This window comes from Ictidomys tridecemlineatus, chromosome 1, assembly GCF_052094955.1.
Source record: "Ictidomys tridecemlineatus isolate mIctTri1 chromosome 1, mIctTri1.hap1, whole genome shotgun sequence".
Taxonomy (NCBI): domain Eukaryota; kingdom Metazoa; phylum Chordata; class Mammalia; order Rodentia; family Sciuridae; genus Ictidomys; species Ictidomys tridecemlineatus.
In genome coordinates, this window is record NC_135477.1 from 55,004,686 (window position 1) to 55,028,271 (window position 23,586).

At 33.0% G+C, this 23,586-nt stretch overlaps 1 protein-coding gene across 1 annotated transcript in view; it reads left to right on the plus strand.

Annotated features, from left to right (window-relative positions):
- Ctnna3 (catenin alpha 3) overlaps positions 1-23,586 on the plus strand; it is a 1,639,810-nt gene that overhangs the window by 1,302,273 nt on the left and 313,951 nt on the right. The window contains exon 13 of the mRNA XM_078041358.1: positions 16,091-16,242. Within this exon, the coding sequence (XP_077897484.1) occupies positions 16,091-16,242 (152 nt within the window). The remainder of the gene's footprint in view (positions 1-16,090; positions 16,243-23,586) is intronic.

Genomic DNA, 23,586 nt, shown 5'->3' on the forward strand with positions numbered 1-23,586 from the left:
ACTCTTAGATTGATAAGCCTCTGTTATAGTGCAATACTAATGCAAATATTAATAATATTACTACTAATAATGTAATAGTAACAATAATGTCAGTAAATATTTCCATCTTCGTTTTGGACAATCATTTTCATTTCCACAGTTCTTTCACTACAACACATAAATTTCTGTAATGTGACAGGTAGTCTCCAAACAATGAAGTTCCTCTTCCCTTAAAGGTCTGTGAAATACTACCAAGAGAGATAACTTTGATTCTGAGTACCAAACTATAGGGAAATTAGAATAACAAAAAGCATATACAATATCTTAACATAAAATTTTGTATTCCAATTTGTCCTTCTAACTCCTCTCTGCTTAATCTTTGTCACTTCAACTAATTCTACTTCTACATATTTTCTCCAAAATAAATATTGTCTTTAAAGTTCAGCAATTAATCCTAATGCCATGTCTTCAAATGGCTTCACTGTTCAAATACTTGTCAAATCAATCTCCTCCTTTCTCTGTCTCTCCCATCTGCCTGATAGATATGGTGACATGAAGATTACCTAAATTCAGCATAGATAGACCCATCACCATCTTTTCTTTTGGTTTATGTATTACTAATAAAAAGTTTCCCCTTTCTTCTAGAAATCAGGATTAATACCTTAGTCATCCAGAATCCTTCCTTTCCTGTACCTCCTGCATCTGATCAGTAGTACAGTTTTGAACTTTAGTATCAAATATCCCATCCTTTTCACTTCCATCACCAACAAATCTTCATTCAGATCTTAATGGAGTCTTTCTTGGAGCCTGCTCCAACAATCTCCTAACTTGTCTTTGCTGCTTCAGCTTAACCATCTATTTTATATACCACTTCTATATTAGTTATGTAAAGTAATGATTTCAAAACTCTTTTCAGTATTACAGACACTTATTCCAATGAAATGGAACTAAAGTATATAAAACAAATGAAAACAGAGTTGCTGTCTTTGAAGTGACAATTGGATGTGGGAACTCACAGGAGTCCCATCCATCTGGACTGCTTGTACCCTACCTCTCTTCACCCCACCAATCCAATGTGCTTCCTGAGACACTCTGATAGAACACATGAAAACCACTGTAAAAACATCTTCTCAGAAAAATTAATTATGACAAGATGATAAAGTTGTATTTCAAACATGCTGCAAGGGAATAGGCTTTAGAAAATCTAAATTAAAATATATTCTCTTGATAGAAATGGTTCAAAGGGGGAAAGGATAAATAGATAATCGTTGTTAAGTTATTTACAATTTCACCAAAGGTTCAGGTTAAAAATAATCAGACTTAATGTGATAATAATTTGAGACAAGTCTAATTTCTTATAAAAGATCATAATCTCATGAAAGTGTCCAAAATTGCTCTGGTTATTTTTTCAGGATTTCTGATTATTTGCAAGAGACATAATGAGTGACATTGAACAAAAGATTTTGTCCCAGATCAGGAATGGTGGGATATATTTGCTCACCACTGACCATGTTTAACTCCTACTGAAATTTTCTAATGGGTATTAAGTATCTACCAGATTAAAATCAGACTTGTGTAGGGGTTGTGTCTCAGTGGTAGAGCACTCACCTAGCACGTGGGAGGTGCTGAGTTTGATCCTTAGCACCACATAAAAATAAATAAATAAAGGTATTCTGTCCATCTACAACTACAAAAAAATATATTAAAAAAGAAAAGACTCTTGGGCTTACAGTTTAAATCACAACCTGGCATAATCTCTAACTTTTAGCCTTTTTCACATTTTACAACGTTGATAGACGTTTTAGTCTATATATTTTATAATTTTAATGTCTTTGAAGTCAAAATTCTTTTCTTATATTAGTTGCCTTATTCTGCCTTGTATGCTACAGGTGATAGGAAATGCAGACAAATATATAACAAATGATTTATTGGTATTATATTATCATAGAAGGTTAAAACCAACATGGAATAGTGAGGTGTGCATTTATTTCATTCCCAAAGACATTGTGTAATCTTTTAAAATTAGAATTTACAAGATAAATCTTCATCTTTAGAATTATTTACGGGTTCATCTTTTACTAGTTATGCAATTCTGGGTCTTAATAACAGAATCTTAGTTTGTCATCTCCAGAATGACAAATTTATCTAGAGATAAATATTTACATCAGTAAGCAAATATCTATTGAAATTATTATGTTCTATACTAGAAAAATACAACAGAAAGAGCTAACTGGAGATTTGAGGTCACATCTTACATCTCAGGGTATCTCTGGGTATCTTGATAACAATGGACACCTAGTCATTGTGATGAGGTTTCTCTGAGGAGAAAGGAACAGATACATCTAATATTATTAAAATTAGAAGCAACAAAGTTACTTACACATTTTTACTTTCTTTACTTTGCTGATAAAACTTATGATAAGTTAGAGAATTCTAGAGGTAGAAATAATAAAGTGACATACAAGAGGTTTTTCTTGCCTCAAATGAAAGATTTTTTTAGAGCATTTTTTTGCTGACCTAGGGAATTGGTATTAGCTTTGGGTATTTTGGGTTTTATCCTAATTAATCCTCTTAACTCCAGAGCTTTGTCCATCAGTAATATACCAAATATATTGCATGTGCACCTCAGAGGTGAAGCCAAGAACTGCTATGGCTTTAATGAACACGAACACCGAAGTCTTGATAAGTGAACTTTTCAGCAGAGAGAGACCCAAACCCAATGCACTGAAACTGATTCAATAATAACTCTTTTGACTTTAACTAAAGGTAAAGTTGTAGTGCATTATTTCCAGCAGCAAAAATTCATTATGAGTTCCAGTTTGTAAAATCGGGCAACAAATTACTTTCTCAGTCCAACAATACATAAAAGTAGGATTATTGAATTATTAGACCTTGAGTGAAAAAGGCATATTTACTCAATAAATAATTGCTGAGTTACTACTGTATGCCAGAAACATATTTGGGAGGCCAAATTAGCAGAACTTTGTGATTTATTGATTTAATGTTGTGAGTGGAAAGACATGGAAAAATAGAGTAAAATTGGTGAAACTGATGATACTATACTTGGAATATCTATCTCTCTCTTTATATATAATATTATAATCTAGGGAAAGAAATATTACGTATAATATAATATTAGATATATACTTAGAATATATATATATATAACATTATATATGCTATATCATATATGCAAAATATATTACATATATATGTAATATATACATAAAGAGCTGGATTTATGCAACCTCAAGTAGAGCAAGAAATAATAATTATAATAGCAAAATTTCCTTTTTAATACAATGTGGTAAGAATGTAGAAAATTCTAACACAATCTGAGTTGTAAGCAGAAAACAGGTGTTAAAAGGCTATTAGTATATTTTCTGTTGCTGTAACATAAATATGAAACTAGGTCATTTATAGAGAATATAAGTTTGGTTCATGGTTCTGGCGGCTGGAAAGTCAAAGAGCATAGTGCTAACATCTTCTTGTCATCTGGCAGAGCCTTCTTGCTCCAATATAACTTGACAGAAGTCATCACATGGCAAAACAGCTGCTAGAAGGGACTTCTCTTCCTCTTCTTATAGATTCACTAATACCATCATAGAAATTCCAACCTATTGGACTCATCTAGTGGTAATTATCTCCCAAAGACTCCACCTCCACTAATATATGAAGTTGGAGATTAAGTTTCCAAAAATAAACTTTTAGGGGATTGTGTGGCAGGCTCTCTGAACAGTTGCTATCTGTATTGACACTTAAGAGAACAAATTTCAGCATAATGGAGACTATGAAAAAAAGGCATACAGAGAAAATATGAAGATATGTAAATAAGATGACATAAGATGAAAAGCTGAAAGCTATTTTGAATGTTTCATTGATAAAATGACAGATGTGAAGTTATTGGAGATGGGGATGAAGAAGGAACAGATTTCAACAGTCAGGACAATGGTAAACACTGATGGTTAGAACAATTATTGTGATAGTAATAGCAATTATGGGTTTAAGAATTATAGATAGCAGGTGAGTTAGGGAGATAATATTTCAGTCAAGGTGAGATTGATATATGATTAAGAAGACCCAAATCATAGCAATGATAATAGGGACTTAAGAATAATCTATTTTCCCCCCTGTGATGCTAGGGATTGAACCCAGGGCCTCACACATGCTAGGCAAGTGCTCTAACATTGAGCTATGTTCCCAGACCTAGAAAGAATCTTGAATTGAGAATTTTTTTGTATGCAAAAATAACCAAACTTAATGACAGGAAAGGGGATAGATTGGAGGGAACAATTCAGAAAGACTCCCATCATTCATGTTTATGTGCTTGAGTGGACTGTAGTTATATTTTCCAAGGTAGGAAATATAAGAGCCATGGTAAACATGGTGATAGAAAGTAACACCTTAATTTTTGTATATGTTGAATGGAAAGATGCATATAATGTATTCAGTTTGAGAAATGTTTAATGTTGTGCATGTGTGAGTCTAGTGGAAGAAATGAGAATACAATGTAGTAACTTGGGAGTTCTATTTGTATAGGCTGTAGAAAGAAACTACAAAAAATAATGGAAATATCTGATTCAAATACTTCATCTTATCAGCATTTCAGTTATCACAAAGAACAATGTATTCTGAGATAAACTAAGAGCCAAAAAAATATTTTTGCTCTTAAGAAGCACAGAATCAAAACAGAAGTACTTACATGAGGGGATCAACTAGGAATATTTAGAGACCTGATATATTTTTTATTACTAATAACTTCTTGTTTTTATTATATTTTAAATGTATTTTAACAGAAATCATGTATAATTATGTATTTTCTGGTATAGAAAAGGGCAGTGTCCCATTAGGATCTTGTGCTTGATCTCATTTCCAAAATTCTGATATTTTATGCCTTCAGTTTTAATTTTGATGTTTATTTTCTAAAGATTCTAATAGTATTTGAAATGTAGCCATCCTACAGGATGTCCTTGTTATTGAGTTAACAATCACAAACTATGAAAGCATCATTTGAGTTTAAAGACACTCAGATGAAAAAGAGCCCTTTATTATTAATAGGAACTTAGTTTGTGTAACCTATTTGGTAGTAAATATTTACTATAACTTTCACTATTTTTTTCTTGCCAATATTTGAATTTAAAATATATGAAATAGGATGATAACAAAAATCTTTGTTGTAATGTATCTCCTTTTTGAGTTATATTTGAGTTTAGATGCTTTTGAAGATTCCTGCTTTATGTAAAGCAAAAAAAAAAAATCCCTTAGGTGTAGCATTAAAACAAACCCAGACCACAGCATATTCATCAGTATGAAGGATAGTAAAGAGAACAGAGAATTGTAAATAAGAGCTAGCTCCATCAATAATCATCTATATGTATAGACAGTCACCAGAGTCACTTTTCTCATCTTTAAAGTGGGTTTATTTTAGGATTGAATTGCAACATCATTGAATTAGCTGTACTCTTTTCAACTTCAGTAACACAAAGGAAGATTCACAGGTTTATTTTATAGAGAACTCCAGAGAGTGTGTTTCTTCGCTTAATCTAGCAGTTCATCAACACTAACAAGAATACATATACTTTCTATGTGATAGATTATCTCTTTCCTGTGAGGTTGCCCCAGCAATTATAGGACCAAATATCCAGAGGGAAAAGAAACCACCCTTCTCCACTGTTCTGCATTGAGCAAAAAGTTTGCCCAGGAACCTTCGCAATATACTTCCCTAATTGCCATTGGCTGGAATGTGGGTCAAGGTCCCACTAAACTGATCACTGACAAGAGAAATGATGACATTAATAATTAGGATTTACCTTTGAACCTCATCTTCCTACAGTTTGGATACCTGAAAAAAATCATGGTTTTCTAAGCAATGATGTTATTAATGAGTTTTGGGGAATGAACTAATTTTATCTACTATAAGTGATGGGTTTAAAGTGTGATTCCTGGACCAGTAGCATTTTCATCATTTGAGAACTTGTTCAAATTCAAATCTTCTGCCCTACTTCAGATCTATTGAACCAGGAACTCTGTCAGTGAGGCCAAGCCATCTGTGTTTTAATGGGCTTTCCTGGTGATTCTGATGCACTATAAAGTTTGAAAACCACTGTGTTAAAATAAAATTTATTGAGGAAAGAGTTTACTATTTGGTCTGGGCTTCAACATTGCAAAGCTCTGGAGGAAACATAATGCATGTAAAATGCAATGACAGTGCAACAAGGGAAGTGACCTCCAACCAGAAAATTTGATGACAAGTCTTAGATATATTATCACCACACATTACTGCTTTCACATGTGTAAAGCACTAACAGAATTAACAATTCTTAGGATGTTATCTATACATGTTTGTATGCTTGGAGCCCAGAATTATTGAATATTGTGATAGTTACTTTTAGATAGATTATTATATTTTTAATCTAGATCTGAGGCTCCCTACAGCAAAGTTATAAGTTACTTTCATTTTCACAAGAAAACATTTATTTACTCTATCAAAACTTAGTTATCTAAAACAAATGGAAGTTCTTATGCCTGATAACCACATATAATCATCCTTCAAGACTCGATTCACTATTGACATCAATTTTAAGTAATTTGTATTCATTTCTGTCAAAAGCCATGTTAAATAATTCATTCATATATGCATTAGATTTCACTCTAAAATTCAAATCTTCTGTGACCTATTGCTACATTATATAGTATCATATCAGATACTATATCAGATACCAAGACTCTAATACTTTAACTCTTTGAAGATGATACTGCTAGTATTTTATGAAAGAAATAATATGGTATAGTTTCAGTAAGGCATGTCCCTTGAAGGCCTGTTTGTTAAAGATTTGGACCTCAAGTTGAGGCTCTTAGAAAGCTGTTGGAATCTTTAATAGGTGAGGCCTAATAGGAGGATGTTAGGTCACTTGAGTTATGTTCATGAAGAGGTACTGGGACCCTAGCCTCTTCCAGGCTCTGCTTTCTGACTACCATGAGGTAAGCCACTTACTTGCTCCAGCTTGCAATTCCTGATGTGATACAGTGCTTTATCATAGACCCAAAGTGATAGGGACAACCAGCTATGGACTGAAACCTCCAAAACTGTGAGTCAAAATAAAGTGCTACCCTTTTACAATTGATAACCTCAGGTATTTTTTATAGTAATAGAAAACCAGTTAACACATAATCTAATGAAGAATGTCATTGCATCCTCTTTAACTGAACTTCTTAAGATTACTGTTCATCTTATTCTTTAATAACCAAAAATATCAATATACAAGTAGTCCAATCATTCTTATTAACAAAGTGCTGAGGAAAGTCCTTTCAACTTACTTCTAATGAACCTTTATAGGTTCTCAGCTTTCTTTTAGTGGAAAATAAGAACCATGAAACTCATTGCTTCATTTTTGCATGGGATGCAAGAAATCAGTTTTATTATTAATTGCTCTCCCTTAACTCTAGGACTTTTATGTAATTATGCTTCTGATCCCATTTTGATTACATGGATCCTATTCTATTGGCCTTGTTTCAAAAGTTTTAACAACTTTTGGGATTGTTTTGTTTTTAGGTACCAGGAATTGAACCCAGGGTATTTAACCACTGAGCCACATCCTTAGCCCATTTTCATCTTTTTATTTTAAGACAAGATATTGCTAAGTTGCTCAGGGCCTCTCTAAGGTACTGAGACTGACTTTGAACATGTAATCCTCTTGCCTCAGCCTCTAGAGCTGATGGGATTATAGGCATGCACTGCCACACCGGGCCTTTTGTCTCATTTAAAAATTTCTTGAATACTTTTTCGAAAACAAGAGAGTTATAAAAATTAAATTTCTCCTTCTACCCATTCACATTATTATATCTATACATTTATTCACTTACCTTTTCTTTTCTTCATCCATCCAGCAAACCATATACCCATCTTCCTATCTATCTATCCATTTTTTGTTAGAATATCTTCTGGTCCATAACCAAATATAGCCAGAGAAAATGAATTCAAAGCATGTATAATTATGAATAGACTTACGGATCCAGAAAATATTTATGCTAGAATAGAATAGTGCAGACTCTTTGTTTTGCAGAAGAGAAGTTTAGTGCCTTTCCTTTCCATTTTTTTTTCTCTCTGATCAGCTTACATTGACTCAGAAATTTGGGGGATTTCTGGAACCATTTTAAAATATTACAGAACTTATATAAATTAATTTTCTTTTGTAGATTTCCTTAGAAGTTTTTGTAAACCAACATGTAGAAATTTAGTTTTACTAAGAAAATTAGGATATAAGTATTTATCTAAAAAGTCATTTTAATTGCCATAAACTGAGTTTAAAATAAGAGGGTTTTTTAATTTATTCAACAAATATTAGTAAAAGAAGTGACTCAGTACACCAGAATGTCACTAAAAAGTTCATTATCAATTTCTATTCAATATGCTAGAAAAATATCTATTGCATGAATTAAATAATTATATATTAAAATATGTTAATTTGGGCTCCCTGAAATATGAAGATATTGATTATGATAGGAGAAAGATTCAAAGTAAATGAATGTCAAATATAAGAAAAATGAACGTGTGTTTTAAAAAAACTTCAACTTGTGACCCTACATACAGGAAGTTATTATGAACCATGGAGAATTAAGCTAATTTAGGAAAAATAAAATTACTATTATCAATCTGATTGAGTCCATAATCTTTTACTGTAATATTATAACTCATTAAAATAATTAAAATTCTATTAGAATAAAAATTATTAGTTGGCATTGTGATTTGAGACAATATTATTATATATTGCAATTAGTATAATTTCAGTAGATATATAATCTTTAAAGGATTAATCAGAACAGATATTACTTATAATATTTTAATGCAAAAAATATATTTCTTGTTTAAGAAGTCATCTATATTTATACTAAGGAGAATCTGTCTTGACCAGCAAAGCTCGTAATTTTATCAGTAGACAGAATCTGATATCCAGTTTTACTATAAGCTACAACACTTTTAGGTGCCAAAGAGAGTTTTTTAAAGGTTTGTAATTTATGTTAATGAAATGTGCACAGAAAAATTACAAAAGTGATCTCCTTATCAGCATCTAAATCATTGTCCCGTGAAGGACAGATGATCAACAAATATTCTTTTTGAAAAAATTTTAAAGAGTCATGTCCAATAGAATTGTTTTTGATGATGAATCTGAGCCATGTGTACACTGTCCAATATGGCAGTCACATTTGGTAAGTGGACTAGAGTAATGAGAGTGTGAAATTTTAGTTATATTTAATTTTAGTAATTTAAATATTATTAAATAGCAATACACTAAGATGTTTGTAGGAGCACTATACATAACAGTCCAAAACTGTAACTTTTCCAAATGCCCCTTAGTTACAGAGTTGAAAAACAAATTATATTATAATTGTACAATGGCATAGTATGCAGCAATGAGAGTGAAAACTGTAATACTACACACAACAGTGTGAGAAAAATCTCATGAGTTTATTTTGTATCAAATAAGATACAAGAGAATATTCATTATGATTCCAGTAACATCTACCAGAACAGGCTAAATTATTCTCTTAGATATTATAGGTCTCTTGATTTCTACTTCCAACCACCAAAGTCAAATCAAAATGTATTCAAGACTTAGGAATTAGACCAGAAACCCTGAAAGTGCTAGAAAAAAACACAGGGTCGATGTTCCATCATATTGGTATTAGCACCAACTTCCTTTAAACTGTCAGCAACAAGACCCTTTAAACTCAAGAAAAACTAAAGATCAATAAGTGTGATGCCATCAACTTAAATATCTACAAAGCAAAGGAAACAAGAGCATGAAGAGAGAACCTAGAGAATGGGAGAAAATCTTTGCTAACTGCTTTACGGTTAGGGGATTAATATCCAGAATATATAAAGAACTCAAAAAACTTAATACCAAAATAATAAATGACCCAATCAATAAATAGGCAAAAGAACTAAATAGACATTTCTCAACATAAAAAACACAAATGGCCAAAAAATATATGAAAAGATGTTCAATATCTCTAGCAATCAAGGAAATGCAAACCAAAATGACACTGTTTCATCTAACTCCAATTAGAATGGCAACTATCAAGAACACACAAAATAAATAAATGCTGGTGAAGATCTAGGGGAAAAAATATACCTTGCTGGTGGGACTGCAGACTAGTACAGCCACTCTGGAAAGCAATATGGAAAATCCTCAAAATACTAAAAATAGAACCACTATATGACCCAGCTATCCCACTCATTGGTATTTATACGAAAGAACCCAAACCAGCACACTATACCAATACAGTCACCTCAATGTTTGTAGCAGCACAATTCACAATAGCCAAATTATATAATCAACACAAATGTCCATCAATAGATTAATGGATTAAGAAATTACAGTATATATATATATATATATATATATATATATATATATATATATATATATTGGAGTTTTACTCAGTCATTAAGGAGAAATTTGCTGGTAAATAGATGGAAACGGGGAACATCATGCTATGTGAAATAAGCCAGTCTCAGAACATCAAGGGTTGAATTTTTTTTCATATATGGAAACTAGAGTAAGATAAAGAAGATAAGGTGTGGGGGATCAAATATCATAAAGATATAGGGAAGATCAGAACATTGGAAGAAGGAGATTAAGAAGGAGAGGTGGTATGGTGAGAGGAAATGCAAATGAAATTTTTAAAAATTATGCATATATAGATATACCACAAGGAATTTCACCTTTATGTATAAGTAGAAAGAACCAATCAAAAATAAATAAATAAATGAGCAAAAGGAGGTTCAGTAGAGTAGAGAAAGGAGAATGGGAGCAGAGAGGAGGAGAAGAAAGGGGAGGATGTGAACTGATATCAAATTCCATAAATGTATGAATTTGTCAAGATGAACCTAACTGCTATATAGAACTATAATGCTCTAAAGAAAAAGTTACAGATCTCTTAGCATAGTAATTATTACTTGTTAAACAAATTACTTCTAAACTTAGAAGCTTAAAGCAATAAACATTTATTATTCACATTTTTTTTCCTGAAAATCAGAAATACAGAGGTGGCTTGAGTGGTTTTGGCTTATGACTTCTCATAATATTTTAGTCAAGATATCATCTTAGGCTGTAGTCACCTAATGGCTTTAGTCGAGCAAGGGTATCTACTTCCAAGTTCACTCACTGGGCTGTTGGCCTGTGTCCTCATATTTTAGCTAACTGTTGACTGGTCACCACAGTTCCTTACCATGTGAGTCTTTTCATAGTTTACAACATAACAGCTCAAGTTCCTAAAGCAAGTAATATGCAAGAGAGAGGGACCAAAATGGATTCTGCAATGTCATTTTAAACAAGCCTTCAAAGTAGCACAAAAAGAGTAAGCATTCTTGTAAATGAAGAGCCAATGTATTCCCTGCATTAAAACAAAGAGGTATGTCAGAGAACAAAGGTCAGCATGTTATTTGGCACAGGACCAACTTTAAATAATTAAGTATTCACTTTTGTGTATATTGTGATGTGAAGAAATAGGAAAATAATGTGAGGAAAAGTATGAGTTAAATCTTTATCTCAGGTTTAAAAGTCATTGGATAAACTTCTAAAATATTTAAATCAAGAAATATGACTTATTAATATTAACATATGGTTTAAAGATGAAGCCCCAGGGAAAGAAGTTTCTGAGTCACTGGACAGATCCGAAGGTGGACATTCAGGCTAATTAAGTGTTCAGACTTTCATATGTAGAAAAATATCTCTGCCAGAAGAAAGAAAAAATAGTATCAGCTTCATGAAGCTATGGGTCTTAAAATTCTTTCTTTTTTTATTTTATTTCTCTCATTTTGGAGATATTCCAGACACTTAAAAGATGGAGGCAGGATGTAATAGAAAGGTCAGAGTGTGGCTCTTGTTAACCGTGTGATGTGTCATAAATGATCAGAGTGAGTCAGTCCTTTATGACACATCATTTAAAATGTGGTGAGATCCTCCCCATGGATTTTAGGATATATAATCTGTGAGGTACCAAACACTTTCCTGTTATACAACATTAGCTCTCTAAATATTAAATAAATATGAACCACAATAATGAGTGTTCAATAAAGGGAAAAATGAAGGGAATGAAGTATTTATAGAAGTCATTCATATGCTTAATTGTAGTTTCCACTATTATTAATTCATTCCCAGTTGCTTAACATAATATAAAGAAATTATGACTTAGCATTATGTGAACTTTCAAAGGCAAATTTCTCTACCATTAGTAATTTTCAAAGATAATAATATAATTAGAAATATTTTAATCTGTTTTATTAATGATAGAAAACATAACTTGGTGACATCATTTCAGATCATTACCTGTAATGAGTCTGAATTCTTTGCTGACCTATTTAATTTGATAATTATGTACCCTCGTCTACTTTCAAATGCACATAATAAATTTAGCAAGGATTAAGAAGGGATAAAACATTCTTGGGTTACTACAAGAGAGAGGCAAAAGGCTTAGGAGAATTCGCCTCTATAGGTCTGTTAACCTCATTGTCAGAAAATTAACATTAATTTCCCCAGGAGCACTGCAATTCAGAAGCCCCAAGGATTTCACTTATTAAAAGGAGGCAGTGCAGCTTTAGGGTTCAGAGAGCAAGCTTTTTAGTCTCAATTACCTGCCCTTCACTTATTAGCAGTGTGACCTCAGTTTCCTCATCGGTTAAATCAGGGTAGTAATAGTACAGTTCCTGTCTCACAGGGCTGCTGTAAGTATTAAATTAGGCATGCATATTAAATACTTATCACAGTAGTGAGCTGATATAATGAATGCTAAGCTACCATTGTGTATATTCTGAATAAAGGTGATTGAGGAAGTATAGACTTCAGTTCAGGAATTCTGAACTGTTTTAGAATTTTCCATATCAATAGACAAGATCTTTTGTTTGTCCCAAATATATTGACTCAGAGGTCATCTTTATTTCAAAAATTTACCCTTCAAAGTTCAGAACAGTTCATCCTACCTGGCATTTCAATTGATTAGAATGAATTTGTTTAAGATATACCCCTTGTTGATCAATGATTGTAAAGCATGACTATATATTATATGTAAACCTTATTTTTTTAAAACCTGAGTAGATTATAGATTGAAGATAGGTTTGTCAATTTGTTATTCCTTCTAAATTACCATTAGCTGGCTACTTCATTATATTCACTTTGTGCTTTCTTGAAAGTATTACAAAAATTTGCTCCTAGTTTGATCCATGCAACCATATGTCCACAGTATAAGTAAAGCATACTAGCAGCTGATGTTTAAGCTAATGAAATGAGAAATGTATTACATATCAGCTTCAAATAGTTCATTTATGCAGTTAGAGTAAAAAAGTTGTATTTTCCATCTGTACTTCAGAAATTAAACATTTGCTTGTGAAAGATTTTATTTTAATTGGAGCTAATATTAGCTTATTAATAAAAGGAACCTAGAGGAGTTAAAATGAAATCATGTTGCAATAATGAAAAGATTTTGTTGTATTTTCCTTAAACTACCCTAAATCTTTTTCACATTATCTCACTCAGTGAAAACTAGATGTTTACATGGCTTTATGTTTTTTATTATTTTCTTTTGCCAAAATTGCCATGGGAAAACAATGGGAGCAGTTTTGCTACTGTGGAAATGAGTTTGCTCAAGGAATTGATAGAATTATTGTGTTTCACGCTTGTTGGTATATGAGAAAAATACTTTTTAGTAAGGAAGATTATGAATACAGTTTTGCAAACAGGCCATGACAGCTATTGAGACCACATTTCTTTGTGCTTAACTGTGTTTAGAGTTAATAAAGGATGTCAAAGAAAGCAATGGTTTTTGTGGGTAATTTACTGTTCCTGCCAAAACTTGGCTGGACACACCTTAAATGTTCTCTCTTCTTTCAGTACTACCACAAGATAAACTCATTAAATATTTTTGAATGTTTTTGTAATCCTGACTAAATATATTTTTGGAGTTTCCTTACTTGAGAAAAATGTAACTCATATTACATTTAATACAATTTAAACATAAGCTTCATTTTTTTTCTGGCTTTTATATATTCTATTCATTCCTTTAATTATATTCCCTTAATGTGTTCAATTATTTATCTACTACTTTCTGAGCTAGGTACATCAAATATAAATAGGTAAATATAAGGAAATATTGGAAATGTGTAAACCTTAGTGTCATGACTCATTCATGAAACAATTTAGTAGTGTTTTGTGGCAAATACTATTGTACTTAATGCTAAGAATGTCATCAATAAAGTATTTAAAAACAAGTCTAAAGAATGAGCAGAATTTAAACAGGGGAAGGACTATGATGTGGACTTGAAAAGATAATGATGGTTAGAGAAAGTAGGGCTAAAATTCGCAATGGATTCAGGACATTATTATGGTAGAAAGGATTGCATTTAGTGGGCATCTGAATATAGGAGGAAAAGCAGAGCAGGAGATCAAAGAAAACGCTGGGGCTTTTTCATGAGTGGGCATAAAAATAGAGCAATGCTGTGTTTGAATATGGTTTCTTCCCTGTAAAACTCATGCTGAAATTTAATTCCCTTAATGAGACATTAAGAGATAGGACTAAGTAGAATTTTAAGTAGGTGATTCAAGGTTCTGCCTTCATGATTGGGTTAGTCCATTAATCCACTAACTAATGGATTAGCAGGCTGTGTGTTATCTTGAGAGTGGGTCTGCTATAAAAGCCATTTTGACCAGGTGTCTCACATGTCCCCTGTCTCTCAGCACTGTATCACCTCAGGGTTTGCCACCAAGGAAGTCATTTCTACATGTGGCCTCTTGACTTTGGACCAAAACCACGGGCCTCTTTTAACTCATCTACTGTATAGTATTATGTTATTAGCAATAGTAAATGGATTAAGACAAATAAGTAGATGAAATCTAGGTTTTCTGGATAGAAAATAACATGTTTAGATTCATATGGGATAGGTTTGAGGTGCTGTAAAAAATTCAGATAGACTTTTGCAATGGAAAATTGGTTTGGCTTTCTGGCCTTCAACGAATACGTCTGAAATAGAGAGTCTTTAGAAGTCATATCCATGTAGCTGGGAGCTGTGATTTGGGAATCTTTCACCTCAGAAAAATGATGTGTTTTCTTCCTCCTTGGCTCTGTTATTCATTGAAAGTAGAGCAATTTGATGGAATCTTACTCTATAACACTATTAGCCAATATATGTTTCTGTGATGGTAGCCTTATTTCTATTTTTCAAAATGGAAGTTCACATATGTGTTAACTGAACATTTGAAATGGGTTTAGTGTAACTGAGGAGATGAAATTTTATTTACTGTTTACAAATTTAATTTTTAATAGCCATGTCTATTTAGATGTTATTATCATTGGGCAGCATGCCTAGAGGATGGGCAAAGGAAGGGAGTTCAGTAGATAATACTGGCAGGTACAGTGGCTTAGAAAAGTACCCTAAATCTAGTGAAGGGTTAATAAATGTTACTGTTTTTAAATCTGGAAATATCTTTTTATTGGATACTAATTCTGAAACTTTATTTTTTTTTAAAGAAAAGGTCATTCTACATATTGGCTTTGCTGATACATTGATGCCTATACTCAGTGTTATGCCTTTTTAGAAATAGTTTGCATATGACATTACCAATTTCTTTCAACAATATTTTGATTGTATGGAAAACATCTTACCAAAAGAATGTTTACAGCATCTTTATTGATTTTACAACAGAATTAGTATCTATAATTAGTTGCTTCTGTTTAGCAATTTAGATGTTTTATTTCTTTAAATACTGTTATGTTTACAGTTCTGTTTTTCATACCAATTCCTTTTTGTTATTTCTTGAGATTTATATTGAACATGATAAGTAACTACATAGTCTCAGGCTTGGGAATAACAAAGATGACATAAAAGGGATAGATAATTTAAAAATATTTCTATAAATATGTGTTTCATTGTCTTTGATACCTTTTTACTTTTCTGAGATCCAAGAAAAAATCCTGCCAAAATGTTTTATATCTCTACTTTAAAAAATTATTAAGTGTCAGTTAATCAAATAACTTACTTAAAAATACAACCCTACACTCCTGGAAATTATAGAAACCTACAATTACAAAGACAATCTTCTCTTATTTATTTTAATAGTAATTCCTGAGTTTGTAACACAAGTGAATGTCGCCTTGGAAGCCTTAAACAAGAACTCCTTAAACGTATTTGATGATAATCAATTTGTGGATATCTCAAAGAAGATCTATGACACAATTCATGATATCAGATGTTCTGTCATGATGATTCGGGTAAGTCTGCTTTACTTTCCTTGAATTATTTCAACATTCTTCATCATCTGAAATGCTTGGAATGATTGCAAGAAAGAGTTTATTCTATTCTCTGATATCAATGCTGAAATCCATTAGAACTTCAGCAATTCATATGTATCCCCAAAGTCAGATCCACTGTCACAAACCATAATTCTACTTATGTATTTGGTTATAACTTATGTAAATGAGTATATTAGCTGCAGCATGTGCAGAAATGATAAGATGTATTGTGTACAAGTGTTTCGTGGCATGATCAAGAGGCAAAGAGAAATATATCAAGTAATTTGCTTTCTTTCCTCTAACAAATGGCAAGTATCTTTCCTATTACTAAGTTGGAATTGATAAGCAAATATATTAAAACAAGGTATTTCTGTAGTGAAATCCTCTCTTCCTGTATCACAGAATCACAGATTGTTCTGCAAGAAATCTGACCTGGAGCCACCAGGAACAGCAAACTCTTGAACTTTCCCAGTCTGGGAGTTGTCTATTTAAGGAAATGCATGCCACATTTCCAGCGATGTGAATGCATTGTAGGCACACTGTATATACACAGACCACAATCATGCTTTTACGCAAATGTTTATGTAAATTAATTTAAATGTTAGTAATGAAACAACCTATGTATATAAAAGATATTAAGTCTTGGGACAGGTTCACCTGCATGCAGACCCTTAAGTAAGGATTAATGTTATTAGAAGTGTATTTAGGAACAAATAAAAGTGAGACTAAGATGGGAAGGAAGCTAATAAGGTATAATTATGAATCACCACAGGCAATTGGGGCTGATCCTGCTGGTGAACTCTGGGAGGTACTGTATTACACACCTCAGAATTATTTCACCTGAGGTGAACAAAATCTGGAAACTTAGCCACCTATTCATCCTTGATTAAATGCTATTCTCAGGGGTGGTACCTGATGTTCAGAGTCAGTCAAGCTCTTGTGGCCAAAGAAAGCAACCCTCAGGCAGGGTGGCAGGTGCTTGCAGTTAGAAGATTCAGCAGGACTGCTGAGTGTAATTTGTAAGGATGAATAGAGTTTCATCTGAAAGTTTCTGGACTTAAGTACTAGTAACACTGTAGGATGAAAGTAAAAGTGGCAAGAAGATATGGGTAACGTATTAATCATAGCTGATAGACCTGGAAGTTACAGTTAGGTGACACTGAGAAGTCCATAGGGATGACAATAGAGAGTCTGGCAGCGTCGGTGGAAGAGTCTGTAAGACAGTGGTTAAAGTGTCAAGATATGAGATTTAGCATATCAGAACTTGGGAAAACCTGAAAGCAAACCAGTTATAGATATTAGAAAGAAACCCCAACTCCAAATGGTTACAATTTTTTTTCTCCACAATGTTGTGAAGCTACATGTATTTAGTAATAATTATACTTTGAAGTTTGATCTTTTTCTGGACTGCCAATATGTGATATCGTACTCTCTCAATGTTGAGCAGCTGCACAGAGCTGCAGCTCCCAGTCAGCCACCCAGCCGTGAGGCTAAACAGCAGATACTCCATGGTGTACTGTGTTACTCATCTTGATATTCAGTAGGTTTGTTGTATTAAATGCAGTTTTGACTTAGATGATATTTTCAATTTACAATGGATTTATGGAGCCCCATCATAAGCTGAGGAACATTGTACTGATGAGCAGCATACAAGACTTTGTTCATATGATTGGAAACTATGAAGCTATATCAACACAGTAAGTGAAAAACAAAGAAACTTTATCAAATAGTTCTTTTCTCCTTGCAAAGGTTTTATGCTTTACCTGGGTAGACTAGTGGATTAGTACTTATCCCAAATTAGAAGGGTAAGTGAGTCCAATCAAGGAGACAAGCACTAATAATATAAAGAAGACACATGCTCTTTAGGAAATTGTCTTACCAGGACTAAAGCCCTACATTTTCACTATCCCTGCACAGATATTTGAGAAGATATGCCAGTGAAACAGTATATAAGAATCAAGGTAGAGAATACATAAAAGCTGTCTAGAGATGAAAAATCTTCATAACCTCTTTTAGCTAGATGTTCCAGTATTTACATTTTTTTTCTTATTATCAAGATGACTTGTGTACAACAAATCAAATTATCTTGCCATTATTTCTACATATTTCTCACAGTGGTGTGCTATAGGGCAGGAGAGCAATTTATTGTAATTATTAGTACCTTTGAGGCAGTATTTTTTTTTTTTTTACCGATAGTCTATTCCTTTTCAAGGTAAATACTTCCATTTCTGTTAACTTTTCTCACAGGAATAATCTAGTATTTTGTGTTCTTCTTTAGTCCTTATTTAATTTTCAACAAACTTTTCAAGTGAGATTATCCAAAAACTGTTCGATCAAATAAAGTAGAAGGCTTGTTCTTATGTGTCATTTAGACTGCTATAATAATTGGCTTGTTTGTACCCCGTTTTAAACAACAGGATTATTGAATTAAGGATGACTTGCTTTAAATTTTATTTTTTATACTGTTGTTTCCATTTTAGTTGTGATTGCCCTCAGTCCTAAAAAAATTCTAATTCTGTTAAGTTCCATTTTGTTTTTAAATGACTTTTCATATAATTTATTTAATTGCTTTCCAATTTGGTTATTGACAGTGCCAAGGTAGTGATACCACAGGTTATTGGTGACTGGCTCCCTCACATGTATAATATTAAATTATTATATGTATTATAATATACTAATATTATTAGTATAATATTAGAGAAGCACAACATGGCAAGCATATAGGGCAGGGTTTATTTAAAAAGGGGTAACACAGACTTCTCCCAGGAGAGAAAAGGGGGCCATAGCTGGTATCCTAGTATCCCAAGAAGTGAGTGGGTTTTGCCTTTTTATATGTCCTAGGCTTCCTTTTTTTCTCCTGTTCTCTTCCCCTTATCTTTCTCCTTCCTACATAAGTGATTAGGCCCAGGAAATGCTCAGTGGGATGACCAAAAAGTGGGAGCCAGATGGGCTGAAGGGGCCAGGAGGAATCATCCAGGTGGGAAGGGGGCGCAATTAACAATTTCCTATAGGGAGTGACAATACCTGGAAGAGGTTACTTTAGCAACAGGTTGGAGCAGGTTCAGATTATCTTGATAAGGGTGGAGGAAGGGCTCTGAAGGAATTTAACATTTCAACTTCTCCGTTCTCTGTTTCCCCTTGCCTATCTGCCTAATTCTGGCTTCAGTAGCACCAATTAGGAACATAAAATGTGAAGTTGCATTTCCTTTGTCTAGATTACTGATAAAAATAATAAATCATACGGTATTGGCCCTTTATCTGACTGAAATCCTCAATGGATAGCTCTGTTTAAGGATATTTGAATCCAATACTTCATTAGCTGAGCACATGTCTCTAAGAATATGGTTTGAAAGAATGCATTTTGAATTTTGAGATAGGCATATTTTTTCTTTAAATAAACTAGATGGCCATAAAAAGAAGACAGATAAAAATAGAGTTTTGCTTGAAACTATAAAGGGAAAAATAGATGATGATGGTGGGAACACAAGGTTAAGAAAATATTTCTATTCTATATAGAATATTTCTATATATAAGAGAATATTTCTATATATTTCCACTATACTGACTCCCCACATGCTTTCTTTGCCAAAAAGCAATCTGTCTGCAGCCCAGTCTGGCCTGCGGGAACATGAAATGTCACATTCATCAACAAATTGAGTCAGGGGGCAGAAGGCCTGGCAGTCAGTGTAGATAATGAGTCCATCATCTCTGTCCCTACATCTGCAGATAAAGTACATGTGTACTATATTGCTGTCGTGTGTCTGAATTCTCACACTCAAACTACTGGAGGGAGAGGCCCTGTCTGTTCCAGCTACTCACTGACTCCCACAGAATGGTACCTGCTGCAATTAGAGTTCTGTGGAATTAAGTTCAGCTATACAGTTACCACTTGTATTGTTACTTTAAATGCCTGTATTTATTTCTTCACTGAGAAGATAAAAGATGTATACTACTGAATCCCTACTTTCAGTTTTCACTGCACTGAAAAATTAAGGACTAAATATTGCTTCCTGAGAAGAGGAACAAAGTTAAACTGTTCATACTCCAGGGCAATGCAAATTATATAAGAAATGTTCAATGGAGAAATACAATGCAACTCAAATATTTTTACACAGGGGCAACTAACAATTAGAAAATATATTTTTAAAATGTAATAAATCAAATAAATTTAGTGATAAATTTAATAAAACACATATAAGGTCTATACTATAAAACTTACAAAACATTTTGAAGACAAATTAAAGACCTAAATATATGGAGAGATAAGTTAAGATGTTGGTCATCCCTAAATAGATTTCTAGATAAAATGCTGTCCCTCCTAAATTCTCAGAAAACCATTTATGAAAACTGATAATCTGAGATGGTTACACGGGTATATATATTTGTCAAAACACATAAATCCAATTGGAAACTTAAAATTATATATAAATTTGAAACAAAGTTGATTTTTAAGTCCTGTTCTACTCAGTAGCTAATCACTTAGTACAAAGCTAATTTTAATTAGATAAAGTCCTACCAAGCTGTATTAATTAGACAATCTTGTGGGACTATTGAAAATGCTTAAATTAGACACACTACAAAATAAGTACTTTTATACTTTATTATTGCTTTTTCCAAGTGTTTCTATTTTACGAGCTCTCTTTCACTAATTTTCATTTCTCATGTTTGTTAATCATTATGTATTACTATCTTAGTTCAGGGGTTGGTAAACTCTGGCCTACTATGGTCTGCCATTAATTTTGTATGGCCTGTGGGCCAAGAATAGTTTTAATATTTTTACATTGTTTAAAACAATTTTAAAAATATTTCTTGACATGTTTAAGTTATATTAAAATCTAGTTTTAGCTTCTGTAATTAAAATTTTATTGAAATATGACCATTCAATTGTTTTTAACCTATTGATCTGTGCTTCAATGGCCAGGTGGAGTAACTGCAACAGAGGCTACATGTCTTAATACCTAAAATATTTACTATCTGACTCTTTACATAAAAAGTTTAGTGACCTTTGTTTTAGGAAACTTGTTTTAGCCTATTTCCAAAATATTGTCTGACTTCTCCAAGAATGCATTTATTCATTTATAAGTTTTCTTTTTCAAATCTAATTATCCAAAATATTTAAATATACTCTTTTTTCTTCAAGTTCCTTGAGTCATGTAATCACCCCAAATGACTTCTGTTAACCCTTTCTACTCAAAGTATAGAGTCTCAGACATTTTTCTCTTCTCCAAGGACTTCCATTTTTCTGGGTACTCTAATTTTCTCACACTTTCTTTTGTAGATAAAACTCTCTTTGTTTCTTTATTTTAAAATTTTACATTCATGTCTTGGTGCTTCACAGATAAAGTTCTTTAGTTCATTGACTCCTACCCTGCTCTGAAGGCTGTAAGGAATTTTTTACATCCTTTGTATCATTTGTTCAGCATGTAAAATTAAATTTTAAAGTGTCCTTTGATTATCGTCAAATTTTGAAATTCACTTTTTAAGGCTAAAGGATGTAGAAATTCATCAACTTTATTCTCTCATTTCATTTTTTAAGTTAATGTAGTAATAATTTTGTCCAAAGATCATTGCGTTTACAAATGAATTTTCATAAAATCAGTGTTTGCTATATGCACCTTAGTTTTCATAGGATGATCTTGGATTATACCCCCTTTTACTCTCAAAAGTATCTACTTTGAATGATAAATTGTTAAGCTCACAGTAATTTCTGGGTCCGACTATACTGTTTGAGGTCCAGTGGTGCATTGTCTGCACCTACAGGGCACTGTTCCATAGTGCTTGGCACTAATGACTGTAGTTCCCTGTCAAGCCAGTTTTTCTCACCCTAGGGAATACTTTTTCTCTGTACAACTAACTGCTCTCAAATGTTAGCTTCTTCATGCTCTGCAGATTCTTTGTTGACTGTGGAGAATCTCTTCAGGCACCATTTTGAATTTAACACACAAAGACATAACATTTTTTTTCATTTCTCCCTGTTAAGCAGATTTCCTAAATTCATCTTAATTGCTCTACTCTTTATTTTCACAGGAGTCTTGCCCTGAAATTCCAGTTAAAACATATGTCATTTTTGGAAGTGTGATAGCTCCTTTATCGTGTCAGAAAGAGTTTATAAAGAAGCTAGCTACCAAGGGACTTCCTAAGGGAACTTAATAAAAGGCCTGTGGCAAACTAACCTTACCGTTATATGCAAATTTATGTCAGACCTTAGTGGGAAGAGTTCTATAGTGAAGCTCTTGCTATTTCCTCTGAAAACAAAAGAGTGCAAGGTAGGGAAAATCAGAACAGCCTGCTGTGAGTGGTCAGCAAGAGCTGAAGTCTCCTGTTCTCAGCACACTTAATGGCCTTCCCTTTGGTATGCTATTTGAAGAGAATTTTGACTAAGGTAACCGAGGTGACTAGAATAAGAAGGAATATTCGTTGAGAAACATGTTGGTTAAGCTACAAAAGCAGTGGTAGTGATCTCAGTTACTCATGCTGGGAAAAAGATGTTTGGCTTGAAGTCTTTGTAGGAATAGCTCTCTCACCGAAGGGTCAAAGCCACTGGACTGGCAAGAGTGCATGCAGTCCAGAGGGGCTTTGATGTAGAGTAGTCCTACATGGAGAGAGCTCTGTACAAGCACAGTTCAGAGACTGGATTCAAAATCATTAAATCTAAGGAGCTATGCATCTCTCTTTGAAAACACTTTCTTGTATTCAAGCAATTTGGTCCTTAGCATTGTGAACAGAAGAATACATGAGGAGGATGCTTAGTTGTGGATTTTAAAATTCTTTTATAATATAATTATTAGTACATATAAATTGTACAAAGTAATGGGTTTAATTGTGAAATTTTTGTACATGTATATAATGTACTTTGAGGATACCCATACTCCCTACATCTGACTTCCTCCCATTGGTCCCCTTTCATTCACAAATAGTCTCCATACTAATTTCATGCTTTTATTCCCCTTAGATTCCCACATGAGAGAAAATATGAAAAACATGTCTTTCTGACTCTGGCTTATATCATTCAATATGATGACCTCCAGTGCTATTCATTTTCCTGAAAATGACATGATTCCATTCTTCTTTTTGACTGAATAATGCTCCATTGTGTATATATGAATTTTCTTTATCCATTTATCAGCTGATGAGCAGCATCTAGGCTAATGCCATACCCTGGTTATTGTGAACAGTGACCAAATAACCACGTGTGCAGGTATCTTGTTTGGGTGCTGACCTTGATTACTTATAGTATATGCTTAGACATGGTACAGCTGAATCATAGGGTACTCTTATTTTTAGTTTTTTGAGGAACCTATAAACTGTTTTCAGTAGTGGCTA